At 39.8% G+C, this 20862-nt stretch overlaps 1 protein-coding gene across 1 annotated transcript in view; it reads right to left on the bottom strand.

Annotated features, from left to right (window-relative positions):
- The window catches only part of LAMA2 (laminin subunit alpha 2), a 344610-nt gene that overhangs the window by 176185 nt on the left and 147563 nt on the right, over positions 1-20862 (bottom strand). Inside the window, exons 15-18 of the mRNA XM_065401428.1 lie at positions 16340-16451; positions 12072-12125; positions 11819-11932; positions 4041-4168 (exon numbers count right to left, since the gene is read on the bottom strand). Of these exons, the coding sequence (XP_065257500.1) occupies positions 4041-4168; positions 11819-11932; positions 12072-12125; positions 16340-16451 (408 nt within the window). The remainder of the gene's footprint in view (positions 1-4040; positions 4169-11818; positions 11933-12071; positions 12126-16339; positions 16452-20862) is intronic.

Here is a 20862-nt window from a genome sequence, read left to right as displayed (position 1 = left end):
AAAGCATTCTTCTGTTTCAATTATAGATTAATTTAATTCTATTTATAACCACTCTGGCTGCCACAGGACACACCAGTGGTCCAGCAGCCATAGGACAAAACTCCATGAAAAGAATGAGTGCAGTGGGGTTAGTAAACGTGAACAAGGATTTGTAATTTTCTCTTTTTTCCCCTGGGGGTAGGTATTGTTTACACTATTATGAGCCATGTATCAAACTGTGATCTAGAAATGTGAATCTAGAAATCTGTGAGAAGCCAAAAGAACTGCATAATAATGAATTCATTCCTATAGAAATTGACATTTCAGAGTTGTGATGCCTTTTATTGCCTATGTAATGCACCTTTACAGTCATGTGAAACTGGCTCACGTTACATAGTTTAGCAGCTATTTTATTACAATATATTAATATATAGAAATATAGAAGTAATAATAAAATTAGTAGTATAAACATAATATTTCCACACTTTTAATTATCAGAAAAATATCACTCAGATCTATTTTTTTCAAGTTTTCTTTTTGTGACTTAAAAAGTAAGCTAAGTCTGAAGACCTGCTCAGAAAATCCTTGTATAGATGTTGTTGAGTTGTACCAGACACATTTTACTCGGATTTAGAGTGAGAGGTAGGGATGTCCAATTAATCATGTAATTTGATGAGTTGAATACTCTTTAGACTTTTGTATGTACATAATACATACTCTGGCCAGTTCCTAGGTTCTTGAAAACTAAATCATGTGATGCAAAAAAAAAAGTGGATTAAATTATATTTTAAAAACAGAAACTGTGTGTTAACTGTATGCTCAGAGAGACAATGCGGGTGAGGTAATATCTTTTATTGGCCTAACTTCTGTGGTGAGAGAGACAAGCTTTCGAGCTACACAGAGCTCTTCTTCAGGTCTGGGAAACATAGTCAAAGTGCTGAAGAGCTCTATGTAAGCTCGAAAACTTGTCTCTCTCACCAACAGAAATTGATCCACCTCACCCACTTTGTCTCTATAATATCCTGAGACAGACACAGTTACAACAACACTGCGTACAAGAGTGTGCTCAAGCAGATTTGGTGGATCAATATCCATGAACCTCAAGATTTTGAGCAATTTTTAGGTACATAAATAATTGGGGAAAATTATGTGTCAGTGAAGAAAGGCAGAAAGTTGCCGGAATTGTTTTGATCTTTCTTCTGAGCCACCTTTGAAGGAATTTTGCTGTTACTTTCTGAATGGTTTACAGGAGCCAGACCATGAATACCAAAAAAATGCCACCAAATAAAGCCAAGTTATATTGACATAAAAGCAGTAATGATGAAAAAATGAATATTTTAAGCAAACCTCGTAATATGCCTTAGTGCAATAGACATTCTCACTATTTTATTTTATTTTAATCTCATAAAACACGTTTACAGCTGGGCCTGAACAGTAAAATTAGAGCCCAGACTTCCACCACAACAAAAAAGTATGGGAATGTTGGGAATATCTACAGTTTTGGCTCTACCCATTTTAGAGATACGAGTCTTTTGCAAAATTTGATTCCAGATTTGGATTCCAAACACTTCCTTCCTCCACCACAGCTTAGGAGTGATCAAATGGCATTCTGGTTTGGGCCCATAGCTTTAAGGAAAAAATCTCAGTATAGAAAGAAGAGCTTTCATCAACTAGTTGTAAGAAAAGCATATTGCCAGTGAGTAAACTATCTGATATAGGCATTTTGTTACAGACATTTTGCCAGTGAAAACTAACCCCACCACAAGATTTGATTTAGGCCACTACACTCTTGCACAATATAAAATTCTGGTATTGTTTTTATAGCACTCCCCTGGTTAACTGAGGGCAGGACTGTACTCCAGGATATATTGCTACAGTAGGGAGCTCTACTTCAGTCTTCTACTTCCACTCACATAGTGGGGAGCTCCTCATGCTGTTTATGCAGCAGCTGCTACTGCAATCTTATCACATGTGAGCACGAGCATGGAGCCAAGTACAAGTGACATGAATGAGGCCGGGTATGTCTATAATGCAATCATGGGGTGTGATTGCAGCTTGAGCCAACATACAGGAGCAGCAAAGCTGTGGCAGCATGCCCGTTAGGGAGAACTAGCCCTGTGAGGAACTACTCAGGGTTCCAAGGCATGGCTGAATAGCCCATTCTGAAAAGCATGCTGTCCTGGCTTCACTGTTCTGGGAACCAAGCTAACTAGATTAAAGCTAGCTCAGGTATGTCTACTCAAGCTGCAGTTACACCCAGTGATTGCAATATAGATATCTTTTTATTAGAAGCAGCCCGTGGAGTGCTCAAAACTGTGTGGTTATGGGAAACTGAGGCCCATAGGGCAATTTGAGGGTTCAATATCAAGGAAAAGCAAAAGGTGCTCTGCACAAATGTGTGTGCTAGACAGGGTAAGGGTGCAAGAAGCCCTTCCACTGCAGTACAGCCACGCTAGAGGAAGGCAATCTACTGGATCTGCTGGAGAGTACTAGGTGACATGCCAGTACTAGTGGTTCCAGGGGGATCATATCTGGGCCAGGTAGGTCTAGAGCGATGTACCCTGAAGAGCACCACCACCAGGACAATGCTGTTGAGAGGGAAAGTTGTACACCACTTTCCCCCAGGATCTCCGCACACTCTTGGTCTGACTTACAATGAGCTGTGAATGTGGAAGAAAGTCACTGAAGTCAACAGAGTTAGAGTGATGTAAATAGAGCAAAAACTGGGCCACCTATGCTTTATGCAGGCAGATTGCCGTTCAGGTGATGCCCTCCCTCCCTGTTCCCTGCAGAGCTTTGCCCCATAGAGAAATCATTTAGCCCTAAACTTCTTATGAAATGATCATCATCTTTGTCTCCTAAATATGAAAGCAGATTGGAGATGGACTTAAAATCTTCAACACTGGGCTCCTAAAATGCTGGTGGCACTAACAATGACACTTTGCTGCAAGAGGGCCACAATCAGCCTGTGGTTGGAATATGCTAAAGAAGTTAATTTGAACCCATATATTTATTTTAAAATACACCTTCACATGTGAGACAAGCAGAATAGGAGAGTCAGAAGATCCAATATGAAGGTGTGAGAGTAGAACTTTACCTGGACTACACGGTATCAATAGAATTTTGGTATTTTGAACTGTCAGGACATTGACTGGCTAAACCCAATGAACTGTTTTTCAAAGCACACAGTCTACTGAATTGCTTGTACTTAAGCATCACAGAGAAATATTTGTAGTTACCAAAACAATCGTGTTCTTCCCCACTAATGATGATTTAACAATCTCACCAATATTTTTCAACATTTAACAATACAAGTTCATTGTAAGTATTCCAAGAAGTATTTATAAATGAGTTAGATTATCTTGACTTGCAAGTTACAAGGCTGAATTCAACTGAGAAAATTCTGTTCTGTACATCAGATGGTAAATGAATCAGCAGCTACCACAAGCTATTTGAATTCCAACTTAAAAGAAAAAGGCAGAAGGAATCTCAGCCAGATTGGTTATCCAACTAGTATACAGAAAGTTAAAAATACAACTTCAACTCCTAAGAAAAACACATACAAAAGCTGTAATTTCAGCTTTCTATTTCAATGGATAGCTATTGTGTAGGGGAGGGCAGAGTGAGAAGGGGGACTTTAATAAACAGGAATACTGATTAGTGGTGAGAACAGAGAACTGGGAGTCAAGAATTTTAGGTTTTACTTCTGGCCCCAGCCTTAACTAGCATAGTAACTAAAGCGACTCAGCTGTTCTATGGCTCTGTTTCCCATCTTTAAAGTGGGACTAATACTTACCTGAGGTCATATGATATTTATTAATGTTCATAAAACCCCTGTGAGACAATATTCTACAGCACTGGTTGGCTCAAAATGAGGCAGTAGCAGTACTATAAGATTCCATGGTTTAGATCATTATTGTACAATAGTATAGTTGTTTTTATTTTAAATAAGGGGCATTTGGAGATCCTCATCCAAAAGAGCAAGAGCACTGAACACAAAAATAACACAATTTATTAAATGTATGAACAAATTATTGTTATACAGTAAATATGCATCTTACTTGTTAGAAGGTATAGTTAATGGGCAGGCACACAACTGGCAGTCTTCATTTGTCCCTTTAGTAGGATCACCATAGAAACCAGGAAGACATCTATCACAGTATGGGCCACCTGTATTGTACTTGCAGTCCTGAATAGCAGATGGAAAGTAGAGAATGTCAATTCAATCTCAAAATCAAAGAACCTAGCAATGGAACAGACCTTGTAAAGTCATCTAATCCATTCTCCCATTAGTGCAGGGTTGTTCCCTACAGTACATGTTCTACTGCTTTGCTGTTTAGCAGGGAACTAACTCTTACAATCAGTGGTTCAAAGACACATTTATGTTCATGTTCTTTCTGGAGAGATTTTCTTAGCAAAATGAAAGGAGTATTTATATCTCCTTGTTTTTTGTTTAGATCTGGTATATTTTAAAGGGGCCTGATGCACTTAGCAATGTGAAAAGGTTTATTATTGTAGCCTTACTCTTATACCTTATACTCTTGATGAAAAATTAAAGGGTTCAGATGCTGATCTCACATATACAGCACACAATATATCAGCCAGTCATTTGCAAATAACTGTATCAGTTGCACATCTAAGTACAGTCACACATTTTACAAGGTCTGTGGCTGGCAATCCATTCTATTTTGGATCAGAAGCTGACCCCTGGTAATCTATTACTTATGCTATATAACAGGATCAGTGTTATGATTTGCAGGTAGAAGTAAGATCTGAAATTCCCTTCAAGTCTTACTTCTAATTAGAAGGCAGAAACTGACCCCCCAAACATGGAATCTCAACCAACCATGTGTGCTCCTTTGTTAGTGAGTGACTTATTCAATCCCTGGCTCTATAGACCATGGAGGTCCTTGGTTGCACTCACAATTTGCCCCTACCTTTTTCTGTCAAGGGAATAACTTTTCCCATTGAGGGTAATTCACATTGAGAGCTCTTAGGTTTTGCTCAATATTTATTGTCCCTCCATCTTCTCCTTGATCGACCATGACCTTGGACACCATAAGCATGTCCTTGCAGGAGACAATTAGCTGGTCTGTCTTCTGTCATTCTAACTACATGACCTGCGCCCTGAAGTTGTTGGTATTTCACTACATTTACTATGCCTGGTTCTCCATAGACCTTTAACAGTTCCTTATTAGAACTTCTCCTCCATACATCGATTCTCCCTTTTTGGCCCAAAAGTTCATCTCAACACTTTATTTTTCAAGGTATTTAGCTATGATTCTTCCTTCTTAGTCAGTGTTCAGGTCTCACATCCACATAAAACAAGGTCTTGTATATCTGAAGCTTGGTCTCTCTCAGTAGTAGTTTGGAGCTGAAATTTTTTTGCTGAGAAAGGTAAAAGGCATTCCTGCTCTGAAACCAGGCCTTAATTTCCTCACTCACCATACTGTTATTGGTAATTAATGCTCCTAGGTATTTAAACTGTCTAACTGGTTTAGATCTATGATTATAGACTGCTACATAAATTTGTCCCTTTTCCTCTCATCAGCTCATAAGCATATATTTGCTTCTTTCTTCATCAATCTTAAGACCCATTTTTCTTGCTGCTTCCTTCAAATCTCCCATCATCCTTTGAACCATATCATCTGTCTCTCCTATGATAGCCAAGTCATCAGCATATCCAAAATGTTGGGGTAGGCCATTTCAATTCACCCCATTCTGAGAATTTTGCAATGATCATACCACTTTTTCCTACAGCCACATTTAAGACAAAGGAAATGCAGTAGATCTAATCTACCTGGATTTCAGTAAGGAACTTGACACAGTTCCACATGGGAATTTAGTTAAATTGAGAAGATGGGGATTAAGATGAGAACTGAAAGGTGGATAAGGAACTGGTTAAAGGGGAAACTACAATGGGTCATACTGAAAGATGAACTGTCAGGATGAAGGAAGGTTACTAGTGGAATTCCTCAGGGACCGGTCTTGGGACCAATATTGGTTAACATTTTTCTTACCAGCCTTGGCATAAAAAGTGAGTTTGTGCTAATAACATTTGCGGATGACACAAAGTTGGGAGGTATTGCTAATACAGAGGAGGACTGGAATATCATACAAGAAGATCTGGATGACCTTATAAACTGGAGTAATAGAAATGGGATGAAATTTAATCATGCAAAGTATAAGATCATGCATTTAGGGACTAACAACAAGAATTTTTGCTCTCAGTTGGAAGCAACACAGGAGGAGAAAGACCCAGGTGTATTGGTTGATGCAGCCGTGAAAAAGACTAATGCAGTCCTAGGATACACTATGCAAGGCACTTCCAGTATAGATAGGGAGGTGTAAGTACCATTATTAAGGATATGATTTGGTCACAGATTCTGTGACTTTAATGGACCTCCATGACTTCTTCAGCTTCAGACCTGGCTGCAGGAGCAGCTCCCACTGCAGGAGCAGTGGCTGGCGCTGGGTCACTCCGCAGTGGCCAGAGCAGCCCCCTGCAGCTGGACCAGCGGCCCTGGAGTAGCAGCCAGGGCTGGGATTGTTTGTCTCCCCACCCCCCCAGGTATTTTAAATAAAAGTTAGGGACAGGCCGCAGGCTTCTGTGAATTTTTGTTTGTTGCCCGTGACCTGTCTGTGACTTTTACTAAAAATGCCCATGACAAAAACTTAACCTTAAGATTTAGTGATACAAGGCACTGGTGAGACCTCATCTGGAATACAGCTGGGTGCAATTCTGGTCTCCCATGTTTAAGATGAAGATGAATTCAAACTGGAACAGGTGCAGAGAAGGGCTAGTAGAATGATCCGAGGAATGGAAAACCTACCTTATGAGACAAGACTCAAAGAGCTTGGCTTGTTTAGCCTAACCAAAAGAAGGCTATGGGGAGATATGATTGAAATCTATAAATATATCAGAGGGATAAATACTAGCGAGGGAGAGGAGTTATTTAAGTTAAGCGCCAATGTGGACACAAGAACACATGGCTATAAACTAGCCATCAACAAGTTTAGGCTAGAAATTGGGCGAAGGTGTCTAACCAGAGAAGTGAAATTCTGGAACAGCCTTCTAAGGGGAGCAGTGGGGGCAAAAAAACCTATCTTGTTTTAAGACTGAGCTTGTTAAGTTATGGATGGGATGATAGGATGGGACTGCCTACAATTTTATGTGGCCCATCGGCAACTGCCATTAGCAAAAATCCCCATTGGCTAGAGATGGGATACTAGATGGGAAGGGCTCTGAGTTACTACAGAGAATTCTTTCCCAGGTGTCTGGTTGGTGGGTCTTACCCATATGCTCAGGGTCTAACTGATCACCATATTTGGGGTTGGGAAGGAATTTTCCCCCAGGTCAGATTGGCAGAGACCTTGGGGGTATTTTGCCTTCCTCTCCAGCATGGAGCATGGGTCATTTGCTGGTTTAAACTAGTGTAAATTTTGAAGTCTTTAAACCATGATTTGAGGACCTCAGTAACTCAGCCAGAGGTTGGGGTCTATTTCAGGAGTGGGTGAGGGAGGTTCTGTGACCTGCAATGTGCAGGAGGTCAGACTAGATGATCACAATGGTCCCTTCTGACCTTAAAGTCTGAGTCTATGAGGACCAGGAAAAATGCATCTCCCTGCCTTAATCCAGTACTGATGTCAAATGGGGATGGGATTTCACTTCCTACTCATGCTCTACTTTTTGAACCACAAATGCAAGTTATCCAATCCTTATGATTTTGTCAGGGATTCATATGCTTTCTTAAAGTGTATAAAAACTATTTGTGTGTTGTAATCATACTCCCATCTTTTCTCAAGTACCTGATGAACTGAAAATATTTCATCCACAGTGGATCTATTTTTTCAGAATCCACAATAATAATTTACTTCTATCTCCTCAATGTACGAAGTAAGTCTACTCTAAGAGTGTCAAAGGCATGATTTTATAGGCTGTAAGGAGGAGGGATATACCATGATAGTTCCCACATTCCATTTTGTCTCCCTTTTTCAAAATAGGATATATTACCATCTCCTTCCATCCTTCTGGAATTTTTTCATACCTCCAAACCAACAAAAAGGGGTTTGCAAACATTATGATTTACCTTATTCCGTTCTGTTTTTAATAATTCAGTGGGAATGTTGTCAAGACCTGGTGCTTTATTATTCCTGAGTTGTTTGTGACTGGCTTCAGTAGTAATAAAGGAATCTTACACAAACACATTCAGCATCAAAAGTACCTTATTACCAATGTCCATCAGTGGGCTACACATTAAATGATGTATACATACAATATTTACAAATTCATACACAAATTTGCAAATTCTTTGATTTTTGCCAGAATCAAAGGCCCACCAGCAGGCACATCAGATGAATATATTACCTTGTATCATTTAATTAACATGCCATCTACCCTGGCATTTCTTGACTTCCTAAATGACCTGTAAAGACAAATGCCTCCCATGCTGAACAAATGTTTCCTTTCCTGCTGTGTATTGAAGTTCCATCTTCAGCTCAGCAACTTAATTTTCAAGCACCTATTACTTTCTTTTAGCCTTCCTTTTTAGCACACCCATCCACCAGTTACCCTTCTCACCAGCACCTGTTCCATCCTACACAATACTGCAATCAATGTGAAATGCAAAGACAGAACAACTGTAAATTGATATAGCAACTCTATGCCATATGTGGTGTTACAGATGTGCATAGCTATTTTAAAAAACTTAGGCTGAAGAACCATGCAGCAAATTAAAAAGGCCAACATGAAAGCCATAAGTGATGTTCAAGAAATGGATTTTATTTAATAGGAAAGTGGCCAGGACCAGATGAGGCGATGACTTACAGTATAACAATGTTGCCAATAGATACCAGGGATGTTATATCTAAGGTTCAGATAGCACTCAAAGCATTATACTGTTTGTCCTGGAGCTCACACAGTAAAATTTCTGTCAGAGTACAGAATAATACCCAAGACCCTCAATATAACTTTGCTAATGCATAAACATTAACACTGCTATATACTAAGAACCTATGTCTTATTTAAACTAAGGCCCCTTTAGCCTGCCAGAGCAGAACGATTGTGCACTGCTGCCCTCCCTCTGGATTTCTGTCAGAGAGAGTCATGCCCATTGTTAGTTTACGCTAGCAGAGGATAGTGAGAGGAGATATTAAATTAGCATATTTCTGGCCACCATGATCCTTCCAGCCATCTTCCGATCCTTCCAGCCATCTTCCAATCCTTGCCTATTCCTAGCTATGGTCCTCATGGTGTGTGCCCCATTTATAGATGATTGAAGAAACAATGAAGGCCAGTTTCCCAAAGGATTCTGGTAACCATACTATCACCAACATGAATACATTCAAAACAAAATCTCAGAGGGCCTATTTTCTCCTAACTTACTAGTGGGGATTTAATATTCCATTACAAATATTGTATGCTGCAGTGAATATTAACGCCACTGAGTGCTTTTGTTCTTCACAAGGACTAGGTTTAACCAGTCTCCTAATGCTGCATAGTAACTGTGCTCTCGTAACACTACAAAAGAGGATTTCTGCATGTTTAGAACTTGCACTGCTTACCAAAGCAGTTAACATGTATATCACAATGGTAATGTGAATGATATGGCACGCAGCTCTCTGTATAGTTGTTCTGGGGATCAAAGGGCTTTGCAGGTTATTGCAAGATGTGCGTTAGAAATGAGCTTTTTATACAGGCCTATGCTGGAGCAGATGATCTGAGCTTTTATCATGAGTCAAAAACATATTTCAGCTGCTTTTCAACCACATTTCAAAGCTTAAGAAGAGTAAAAAGAAGTATCATATCTGTAAATTAGGTGCCTAAATTGTCTGTTGTATTACTGAAAAAACACCATGAATTATAATAAGGAGGCCAAAAGGCTGTGTAAATCTCAATAGAAAGAATGCCTTTGATGTGAAACATTTCTCTTTCAGCACTCAAACTTCTCTCTCTTTCACTTCAAAAGCCTTAAGATCCAAACTGAACAGCAGCATTTAACAGTCTGCCTGGATACTAACCAATCTAACTTCACTTAGAGTAAACTTAATGGAAGCCACAAGAAACCCCCAGACAGACTTTTAAGCCCTTCTGTGCCCTCTCTCTCGACAGAATGATACAGTACATGCACAGATAGTACAGTGATGAGCACAGCATAAATGCTTGATAATGTAGGTAGTTTAGATTTTCACATTAGATTAGATTAGATATTATTCTTTTCAACTGGGTGTTTTCCAAGTCCTTTTCACTAGTGTGCTAGTCTCACAGTAGTGTTCCTAGAGACATCTGATGGGGAACCTATACGAATCTCAGTCACTGATTTACTGGTGAACATCAAAATCAGTGGACTATACAAGCTCCACAACACTCCATCACTCCCCACAAAGGAGTGTGAGTGAATGATTGGTAGAGAAAAATGAAGAGAGATCCTTCCTAGGTTATTGGGTTGTTTTGGCTGAGCAAGTGGATCCAGTCAGCCATGCACTTCTAAGCAAAATAGCTCAGAGCAGCTGACTTACCTTCTGGAGCCTTAAACACTGACCCACTGGCAAGCCTTCCCTTTTCATTTTTTTTAATGGACTCTATCCCATATTGATGTTACAGAGATTGTGGCTGGGAGCTACAATCAGTAATATACTAAATTCTCCCTATCTGTGTAAGGAAAGACAAACCCATATCAGCATAGTCATGAATTTTTCTCATTGCATTTAAAGTGAAGGATTCAAAATGTAACTGTCAGGAGGGTTATGTTTTCCTAGGTACATCTTTAAGACTTACTGTATAATTAAAATGCTATTCATGGAAAAGCAATTTGAAAAATCTACTGATCTACAAATTAAGGCTATCTTGTTTTATACTGCAAGGCAATTAAACATCCTGTATGGGGGAAAACAGGAAGACCAGCGGTAATTCTAAATGCCAAATTACATTGTAAAAACCCTGAATTTTCATTTTGGACTTTTCCCAGAAGCTTTTTCTTAAGGAAAGAAAAGGGAACATTTAGAAACATGCACAATACGGAGTCTGCTTGAAATTCTACAGGGAAATGAGAGTATGATATCCTACTAAATTGGCACCGGCTCAAATTGTGTTTCTGCAAGACCAATGAAATGAGAAATGTTGTTTCAAGCTTCATGCCATGTCAGAGAATATAAAACTAAAATGCCCTTGAGTTAATCAGAACAGTCTATTCAGCGTAATTCGCCCATTCCAAAAGGCTACAGAGCAGGGTGGAAACAGCTGTATATTGGGTAAGATTGTTCTGGATAATAGCGTGGACCTAATTGCTGAATTAGCAGGGAACTGTAGTGAATATATGCATTCTGCAAGAAAAATGATGCTTTCTATTTACTCCGAACCATATGCTTTAAAAACAAAAAAAGTTTCCTGATTTATTAAGCATTTCTTTGAAGCTAGGAGGAGGAAGCCAGCAACAATAGCTTCTTGTCATATTATAACAGAATTTACAAAGTTACTTCTACAGACAATAAACAGAATAACCCCACAGCAGGAGACAGAGATGGGAGGTGATGGGAAATCTTGCGTGGAAAGCTTATTGATATACTTTGCTCCCTTCCATCACATATCATATGCTGTTGATCCTATTTTACCACTTCAGACTAAAGTGAATAAACCCTTCTTTTTTCCTTATTTGCAGAAGCTACTTTATCTTGATATAGGGGCATTCAGAAGCAGTTCAATATAAAGATCTCTTCTGTCAAATCACTGCTTCTTTTCCTCAAGTACTTGAGGTCCCAATGGTGGTTAATTCAATTGTATTGGTATATTGAGCAGATATTGGTGCCACCAATCAGGTTACCCACAGGCAGCAGCACTTACCATGCATTCTCCTGTGAGGTCATCGCAGAACTCCGCATGACCAAAGCATGTACATGGTTCACAGATCCCACCAAAAATAGTGCCGTTCACTCGTCTGTGTCTAGGCCAACAAGACTGCAAGAAAGACAACAAATTTGTCAGACAGTTAGTTGAATTTGATAGACAGGCTCGGAAAATGTATTTGCTAAATGTCTAAAAATATTGAAATATTTCTAGAAAGCTATTCTTCCTGGCACTGTGGCTTTGCACTGACCTTAGCTTTATTGGTAGGTGTGAGATTAGAGGAAGCATTAACTTGATCTTTCTTCTGAAATGGTAAAATAAAGCAGAGAAATGAAGAATGGAAATATGACAGCATCGAAGCAAGAGGTACAGTTTGAAAAATAGCCAGAAGACAAAATACTGAAAGAGAGAGAGAAAAAAGCAAGGACCTTTTTTGAGAAGCTTAACTGCAAACGATGTACAACTAAGATACCCTTCAATCTTTCTTGTTCCAAGTCTAACAGGAGACTGCATTAAATTACAACATAGGTTGAAAACAAAGCATGCTCCTTTATCTGCAAGTTTTATTTCTTCATGCATGTATAATAGTTTCACGTCTGAAATTATTTACTTTAAATTTAGATCCAATCAATGCATGACTAGATCTTTCTTAGCAAAGGTGATATCTTACAACTGATTCATCAGAAAAAATTCAGCACTTTCACTTATTCATAATAAGATGTCAGGCAGCAGTTTTACTATATATTTCAAAAATGGCATTACAGTTTTCACAAACTATTCTTCCTCTATGAAGTTGTTCATGTGATCCAAGGATTTCGCATATTGTAAATAGGTGCATGACATACTATATTGACCTTGAAGAGAGCCAGCCTTATATAAGGTGGGAGTAGCCTTACAGAAACAGAGATAGTTATAATACATTTTAAAAAAATGTTTTCCAAACAACCTACAGTTGACAAGTGATCTCATTTCCCCTTTAAGGGGTGTTGCTTTTTATTTTTATGTTTTTTAGTCATGTTCCTGTATAACATGAGATAGCTTTGAAGATTAATTACAAAAGGAAGATTTTCTTTGAGAAACATTCCAGAAAAAGATGTTGGGTTTTTTTGTTGCTGTTTTGTTTTTGGCTAGGCATTCTTAATCAAGATAAACTGTTGATGTCAAATTAAGAACAAAAAGCCTTAACAAACAGAAAGGTTTTTTTTCTCCTGCTATGCAAGACACATCAATAGGTTCCTGAGCAGCCACCTTCTATGTTCTAATCTATCCCTCCTTTATAAACTGCATATACAGTTTTTAATTTGTCTGAAAAACTTGATCTAGTCTGAAGGGGCTAGCAAGCATGTACCACGTTGTACTATTTAAGGCTGATATTTTCAGACATTCAAGGGATATGGATGCCTAATCCCAGCCTGGTTTGGTGGTGGGACATCCAAGATGAGATTCAAAGCATAAATTGAAGAAACTGCACCGAATAGAGGGAGAGAGTTTATGGGATGAGATTTAAAGAGAGGAAATTACTTTGATTCAGATGATGGGTGCTGAATCCCACATAATCATGGCAGCACAAGTGAGACACTGACTCCCCACAGTGGAAGACTGGAAGGGAAGTCAGCAAGAAGCCAAGGCCAGGGGGAGGAGTGAGTATGCAAGGAAACAGGTGGATATAAGGTGGGGGGACGTGGGCAGAACTAGGTGATTATCACAAGCATGGACATTTTGGGATTTTTAAAAATTGATCCACTTGTGCCCATGCTTCTTGCCATGAACATTTAACTGAACAATTTTCCTTGCCCAAATTCTTGTAGAAAGTGACTTTTAAGCTCATGCATTTGAGTATTCTCCCTGGTGGTGACATCTTTAATATGGGATTGGATACTTTCTAGCATAGCAAGGAAACTGGGTTCCCCAAATGCCTCACTAGAGCATTAGCATGGGTGCAACTAAATGAGCCAGACAAGGGTCTGACCTCACTTTTCAGAACTATTTTTCTTCTTATGATTATTTATATTGCTGTAGTGCCTATTTATCAGTTGTATTGTGCATGCACATGCAACTGCCTTGTATAAACAGGATGAGAGAAAGTTAAATTTAAAATCTGCCCCATATTAGTAAATCTACAGTAGCCTCAGTTCTGAAGAAACAAAGCTTTGGGCAAGGCCCAATGTTGCCAAGAAAGAAAGAGGTTAAAGTTCCTTAAAATCCTGTTTAACTGCACTCTCTCAACTGCTATACTCCCTGGGAGATTCAAAGCCCCACCGGCTCCTTCTCATGTCTCCTGATTATAAGAGTCATAGTCATCCAGTCAGGGACCAGAAACAATACCTTGTGATTTTTGTGACCAATCTCAATTAGCCAGCACACTGCTCAGACTTTGAATCTCTAGTATGGAGTGCTCACAACAGTCAATTCAATAAATAAATATAAGGAAATCACGATCTGCTCACTGGCATTCTGTCAGCAGGAATAAAGGCTAAACTTGTCAAACAGAATTTTCCACAGCACATTATTTGCTCAGCACAAAGGCTCCAATTGTGTAATTGAAAGAACACAGGCAGACTGCTGTATCCACGCAGAGCCCCATGGACTCCGCTAGGGCTCTGTGACAGTGCAGCCGTTTGCACATGTGCTGTCAATTGTAGAATCTAGGCCTTTATGTATGTTAAATCCATAAGGAGTGTTGCAAACGGGCAATAACTGTGAATTGGATATGGAGACAGAATATGAGGGTAATATAGTCTGACTTTCTGGAGCAAGAGAATGGTCTGGCTGGGACACCCTGGAGATCAGAAGATAGGGATTTAGGACTATTAAGATGAGAAGTGGTTAAGGCATGAGTAGAATTTCAGCGGAGTCAAGGTAAGTAGGAGCTCTGCCAGTGTTCCGAAGTTGGCAGTAGGCAGAATTAGACACAATTGCAGTCAAGGGGCCTCTAAAATTTCTGGCCTTGAGATCAAAGTTAAGGTCTGAATTAAGAAGTAATGGAGGAGTCAGAAGCATGAGTGTCCAGGATAATAATGGTGTTTCAGCCAATTGTGCTTCCCCAAGTAATTGTACCTACTGGAGACAGGCTGTAAAAGTTGCATCTATCTAGCTAAGCAATGGTCTCATTTGATTTTGTTCCTATCTATATCATTTTGGAAGTGATATGAGCTTCTGTGAATTCCTTTAGGTCTTCTTTCTAGATTAGTATTACTAGCTGCAGCAAAAAGCAAAAGCATTTGGCATGAAACAAGACTCAAAGCCCTAAATATCATATAGAAGCATGGGGTGATTTAAAGAAAAAGAGAGTTGACAAGCAAATGCCTAGAGTGTCTGTGTAAATGGCATATTGTTTGTAGTTTTGTGAAGCACAGCATCTTGGTGTTTGAAACCACTTCCTTAGAGGCATAGCTTTTGAAGACTTTTGTGCTCCAATCTACCTCAAGCCATGCCTTTCTTAGTTAAGCATAAGTGTATGTGTGTGCATGCATTAAGGGTGCATTAGTGAGCTTGTATGAACATATGCATGTTCCGAGAGCATGTGTATGTTACTCCTCTAACCTTCAACAAGACTGAACAAAAGGAAAAACCTGAACAGTTCTCATGCAAAGAGCCTGGGGAAACAAAAGTGGGAATTCAGCTCCACTCAGAGCATGACTACACTGCAGCCAAGTCTATAGTACGAGTGCTTTGCCAGTATAGCTATACTGGTATACTGTACCAGCAAGGTGTTCCTAGCATGGATGCAACATATACCAGCAAAACTGTCCTTTTGCTGGAATAGGTAATTCTGGCCACACAGATGGAAACAAGCTATACTGGCAAAAGAATGTGTTTTGCTGTATAACTGTATCTACTTTAGGGCTTTTACTGGCACAGCTATGTCTGTCAGTGATCACACCTCTTCATCTCCTTCACTGACATAGCTATGCCATCAGACGTCTGTAATCCAGACATGGCCGAAGTCTGATAATGGTTGATACCAGCTCATGCTCACAAATTATAAGATTATTGCCAAGCAATATCTTACATACACGTGTAATGTCTCTAAATCTTGCAGTTGCAAAACAAATGATCTGAAGAGCACAAGAAAATCTTCTAGAGAAATACTTTTCCACTCCATAACGTGGAAATCATTGTTGGGGTCTAAAATGTCATCTTTGAAATACTATCAAATATAATGAGTCTGTTGCTTTTGAATTAGGGTAACTACACAAGGGACCAAACCAGATTTACAGAAGAGGCACTTGGGAATCAAAAGTTATGTTTTGCAAATACTTAGGGAACTTTGGAAATTGTAATAATCAAATAATAATAATAATAATAATAACAACAACAACCACCACCACCACAAGACTGCAACTTGAAATTTCAAGCAGCAATTTCCCATTCGATCCAAAATCCAAGGGAAAGTGAATCTATTAAATGGAATGACTCAGTTGGTATGTTGCATTAACAGGCAGCTCCAATAGACTGCGACATTAACACAAGTGATTTGCACTGAGATATATCTCTCAGCTCCACATGAATACTCACTTCACAGGAGGTACCACCATACCCTGGAGGACACTGACAAACCTCCACAGCAGACGCCACCTTCCTACCAGTTGAATAGCGATCAGCAGCTTCAAGGCTAACCCCACTCAACCTGAGTTTAGATTAACAAAAATAAAATAGTTAACTCACAAACCAAGTATAGAAGGCAGATCAGTACACTTGGATGCAACTAAGAAGGGAGACTCAGTGTGCTGTTCTCATGTACTTGCTTAAATATAGGAAGGCATTCATATGTATCCACTGTCTCTAGTTCCTAGCCTAATGTCTGCAGGCTTGTCGCTATTTCTGTTCATCATGTGAAGAAGAATATGGTCATCACACACTTGAAAACTCACAATACTGTATCTGTAGGAGGAAGGCTATTCTTGGCACGCAAGTTGCATGCTTTAGCTTCCATTACAGATGTACATATAAATAGGCTGCTTGTCGCAAATGAAGTAGCAAAGAATTTTACACTGTGAAATCACTTTCTCCTGCTTAAAACATTACATTACTGAGCTTTGATTATGGGACATTTTTCTTCTGCAGATTTGCCCTTTTGAAAAAGATTTCAACTTATCAGCTCTGTGCAGGAAGAATTCTATACCTTGCACATGAGAAAGAGTCATTAGTTCCAGTTCTCCAAATGCCACAAAAAGAGAAGAGATACACACAGGAAGTTTCTATTGTTTCCATAATCTTGCAGCAGAAAATTGAAAGAAAATGTTAAGTCTACCTCTCTTGGAATTGTTTTGGCATCTCAACGATATGGCTGATATTTATCTCAGTGGCAACTAGCTCTAAAACCCCTCACTAGTAACTTTCTTTCTATTCCTTTGAAAAAATTAAGGAGCCAAATAATCATCATTTTACTCAGTCAGAGAAAATGCTCCAATATTCCGTGCTCTCCATAAATGATTTGGCAAAACTTTAAGTATTATTTTTATTATTTAAAAAATCTTCACTCAAAAATGTATAAACCAGCAAGTCAAGAAAGTACATCATCACAGCTGACAGCTATTTTAATACTAATTTGAGTTGTAAATGACCCCATCTCCTTGCACACTGTGACAGATTGCGCACATTTTTTGGTGAGTCCTGGAAGGGACCATGCATCCCTGCTGCACCCTGTTTCAGAGATATCCCTCTGGCAGATAGCAGGCTTGGATTTGTGGGGTCGATTCTCAGCCAGGCCTCAGAGCATAGGCATAGTTTGGGTGGGGAAGGGGACAGGAGGCTGCTACCCCCAAAAACTGCAGCCTGGGGAAGGCACAGAATATCCCCCCCCACACACACACAACTGTGGCCCCATTGGCCTAACTGGAGCTGTCCCCTCCCCCCAAATATAAAAGTCAAACTACACCTATGGCTCAGAGGTACTCCATTTGAATTAGTGAGGTGCAGCTGACCTATTTTCACTATTTCCAAATAGTTTTTTTGAAACAATAGTAATTTTTGTGAAAAAAAAATCAATGTTCACTGAAAAACTGAAAATTGTTTGGTTTTCAAACAAAAAAGTTTGGTGTTTTGGTTGCCAAAAACTGAAAAAAAAATGTTGATTTGAAAAAACGTGCGCACACAGTCAAAATTTTCTACAGGAAAAAATAATCTATTTCCCCAACCAGCTATGTATGGATTGCTCCCAGAGAGAAAGAGGGGAACAGATGCCCCTCTCTGGTGCTCTAGCCGGGGAGTGGGGTCAGGGACTTGCCCCACTCCACGCGGCACCCGGAAGCAGCAGTATGTCCCCACTCTGGCTCCTACATGTAGGAGCAGCCAGGGGGCTCCGCACACTGCCCCTGCCCCAAGCAGTGCCCCACAGCTCCCATTGGCCAGGAACCGCGGCCAATCGGAGCTGCGGGGAAGCACTTGCAAACAGGACAGCACGCAGAGCCACCTGGCTGCGCAGGAGCCGGAGCGGGGACATGCCGCTGCTTCTGGGAGTTGCTTGAGGTAAGCGCCACCCGGAGCCTGAACCCCTGATCCCCTCCCAAGCCCCAACCCCTGGCCCCAGCCCTGATCCCCCTCCCGTCCTCAGAACCCCTCAGTCCCAGCCTGAAGCACTGTCTTGCACTCCCAACTGCTCATCCCCAGCCCCACCTCAGAGCCTGCACCCCCTCCCAAACCCCAAACCCTAATTTCGTGAGCATTCATGGCCCACCATACAATTTCCATACCCAGATGTGGCCCTCTGGCCAAAAAGTTCGCCCACCCCGTACTAGAAGCTAGAGCAGGGAATTTGGGGAAATGTAAGAGCTACTCTGTGTGGTTTATAAGGGAGTTATTTTTTGCCATGGTTTGAATTTATTGCATGGAAGAAATGCACAGCTAGAGACTTTTGCCAAATTGGGGTCAATTCAGACAAAACCTAGAACCCCTGCAATAAAACTCAACCCAGAGAGGGTGAGCTGAATTCACACCTGAGTCTCCGGCAAGCTCCCTCTCTCCTTCATTATTCCACCATGCCTCTTGCTACAAACCAGTTGTGCAATTACATTTTTTGAGCTCTACTTTCCGTGAACAATCCCTAGCCCTTCAGATATTAAAGAAACATGACTGAAAAGCTAGAAAAAGGCACAGAATAAATCAAAGAATTTAGAAAGAAAGACCTATAAACAAAACAAAAATTGCCAGTGAAATGTTGAATCTCATTTGCCTATTGACTACAGCTGGTCTGCTCCCAGCTCTGTGTAATATAATTTAGAACAATGAGAAACCGTTACACACAGAAACATTTCACCTAATATTATTCCACACTTGTATTCACTGAATACTTCCAATTTTCATTAGGTTCTGCTGTTTGCTAAATGGGATTTTAATGTGTTTAACAGTTTTTAGTGTTAAACAGTTACTCATTGAAGAAAGCTGCAGTGCATTTTTTCCACTTCATTGTTGTAATTTCTATTCCTCGGTGCCATTCTGCATTCATTAAAATACATAATGCTGGCAGTAATGGAGCACTGGATCCTGGAGATACATGAACAATCTGAGATTCACCATCTAGACCAAATATTTAAACTGACTGTTACTGTCAGCAGGCAACTGCTGACTTCTAAATACAAATAAGATTAAAAAGGAAGGAGACATTTCAGACAGTATCAGCATAGTTTACTGCCTGCTATGGCAAGCATCTGAATCACATCAGCTGCGTAAGGAACATGAGGTAGTGACCTGAGCATTGTTCATTTGTCTTTTAGCTAATTCTGTATATTTAGGGGACCCCGCTGCTTTGCCTTTCCCATCCTCCTCCCCTCTATTTTAGTGATGAGTCTATTTCAGATTGTAAGTAATACATTGTCTTGATCAGGATTTCTAGAACTGCTCTCCAGTGCCCATCTCAGTCTACACCACATTTACATTAGCTGCAATGGCAAATATTAACAGTGAAGAATCAATGTTATTACTACAGGCTTCCTTGGAACAGAGTCTAAACAATACTGGATTAAGTAACATGACACAACAGAGCTTTTCAGTTCTGTCTAACTACAGTAGATACACTTTAAAAGTTCGATCAGTTCGAAAGATTCCACCAGCTCTAACAGAGTCTCCCAATTTAGGCAGAAAAGCAACAATCACTTTCAAACCCTCTGCTGCATTTCACTCTTCTCCTCATGTTTTTATCCTCTCTAAATGGGCTTTTATTTAGATGTTAATTTGAGGACATTTCCTAATCATGAGATAGAGTAATAACTGCATCCCTAGCTTTAAAATAATCCACAAGACAGTCAAGATCAAATACTGTTGCTTAGTCAAGGGCACATTAGTCATTACACGTTAATAGGAAGTATCCTCAAATTATTATGATACTGAAATTTTTACGGCTTATTTTTTTATCCTTCTGTCAGGATAAAAAATATAGGGGGGTGGGGATGATCTTCTGGTTAAGGCTCAGGCTGACTGGGACTCAAACACCTGGGTTCAATTCTCAGTTCTGTCTGACTTTGTGCAACTCATTTATTCTCTCTGTGGAGAGATTCTCAAACACAAACTATCAAATCACCCTTGAAAATCCTTGCAGATGTGATGTCATTAGAAGTTTGAATATTTGCTCTATTTAAAAGAACAGGGTATTAATGCTACTGAATTTCTGCTGCTGTTTTGAGGTAGAACTTACCCACTGGAGAAACCTAATAACCCTCAAATGCTTACCAGATGGGGTGGGACTTCTGCATCTCTGTCACAGCCCCAAGGAACATTTTCACACATACACTTTCTTTTTTCACACTCCTAGTCTTGGGGCTATCTGAGCTTTCTGGGGAAGTCTGACTTCCTTCAGAACCCATCAACACTAGTCTTTAAACAGCCAGAAGAGTCACTACTGAGTGACACAAAGCACACAGACTCTTAAAGATTTTCCCTACAGTACTCCCAAGACTTGTAGGGCCAAGGGAACGGGAAATAAAGTTAATGTTTAGCCAAATCCTTTATGGAGAGAACAGAATATTATACATTTATTTTAATGTGCAAGATTATTATTGAGTGTTCATCCAATTGAGAATTGAATCAGGTATTTTGCAAGATAG

The sequence above is a fragment of the Emys orbicularis genome, chromosome 3 (genome assembly GCF_028017835.1).
Source record: "Emys orbicularis isolate rEmyOrb1 chromosome 3, rEmyOrb1.hap1, whole genome shotgun sequence".
In the NCBI taxonomy this organism is placed as follows: domain Eukaryota; kingdom Metazoa; phylum Chordata; order Testudines; family Emydidae; genus Emys; species Emys orbicularis.
Note: the sequence above shows the minus strand (reverse complement) of the source record. Positions and strands in the feature narration are given on the sequence as shown.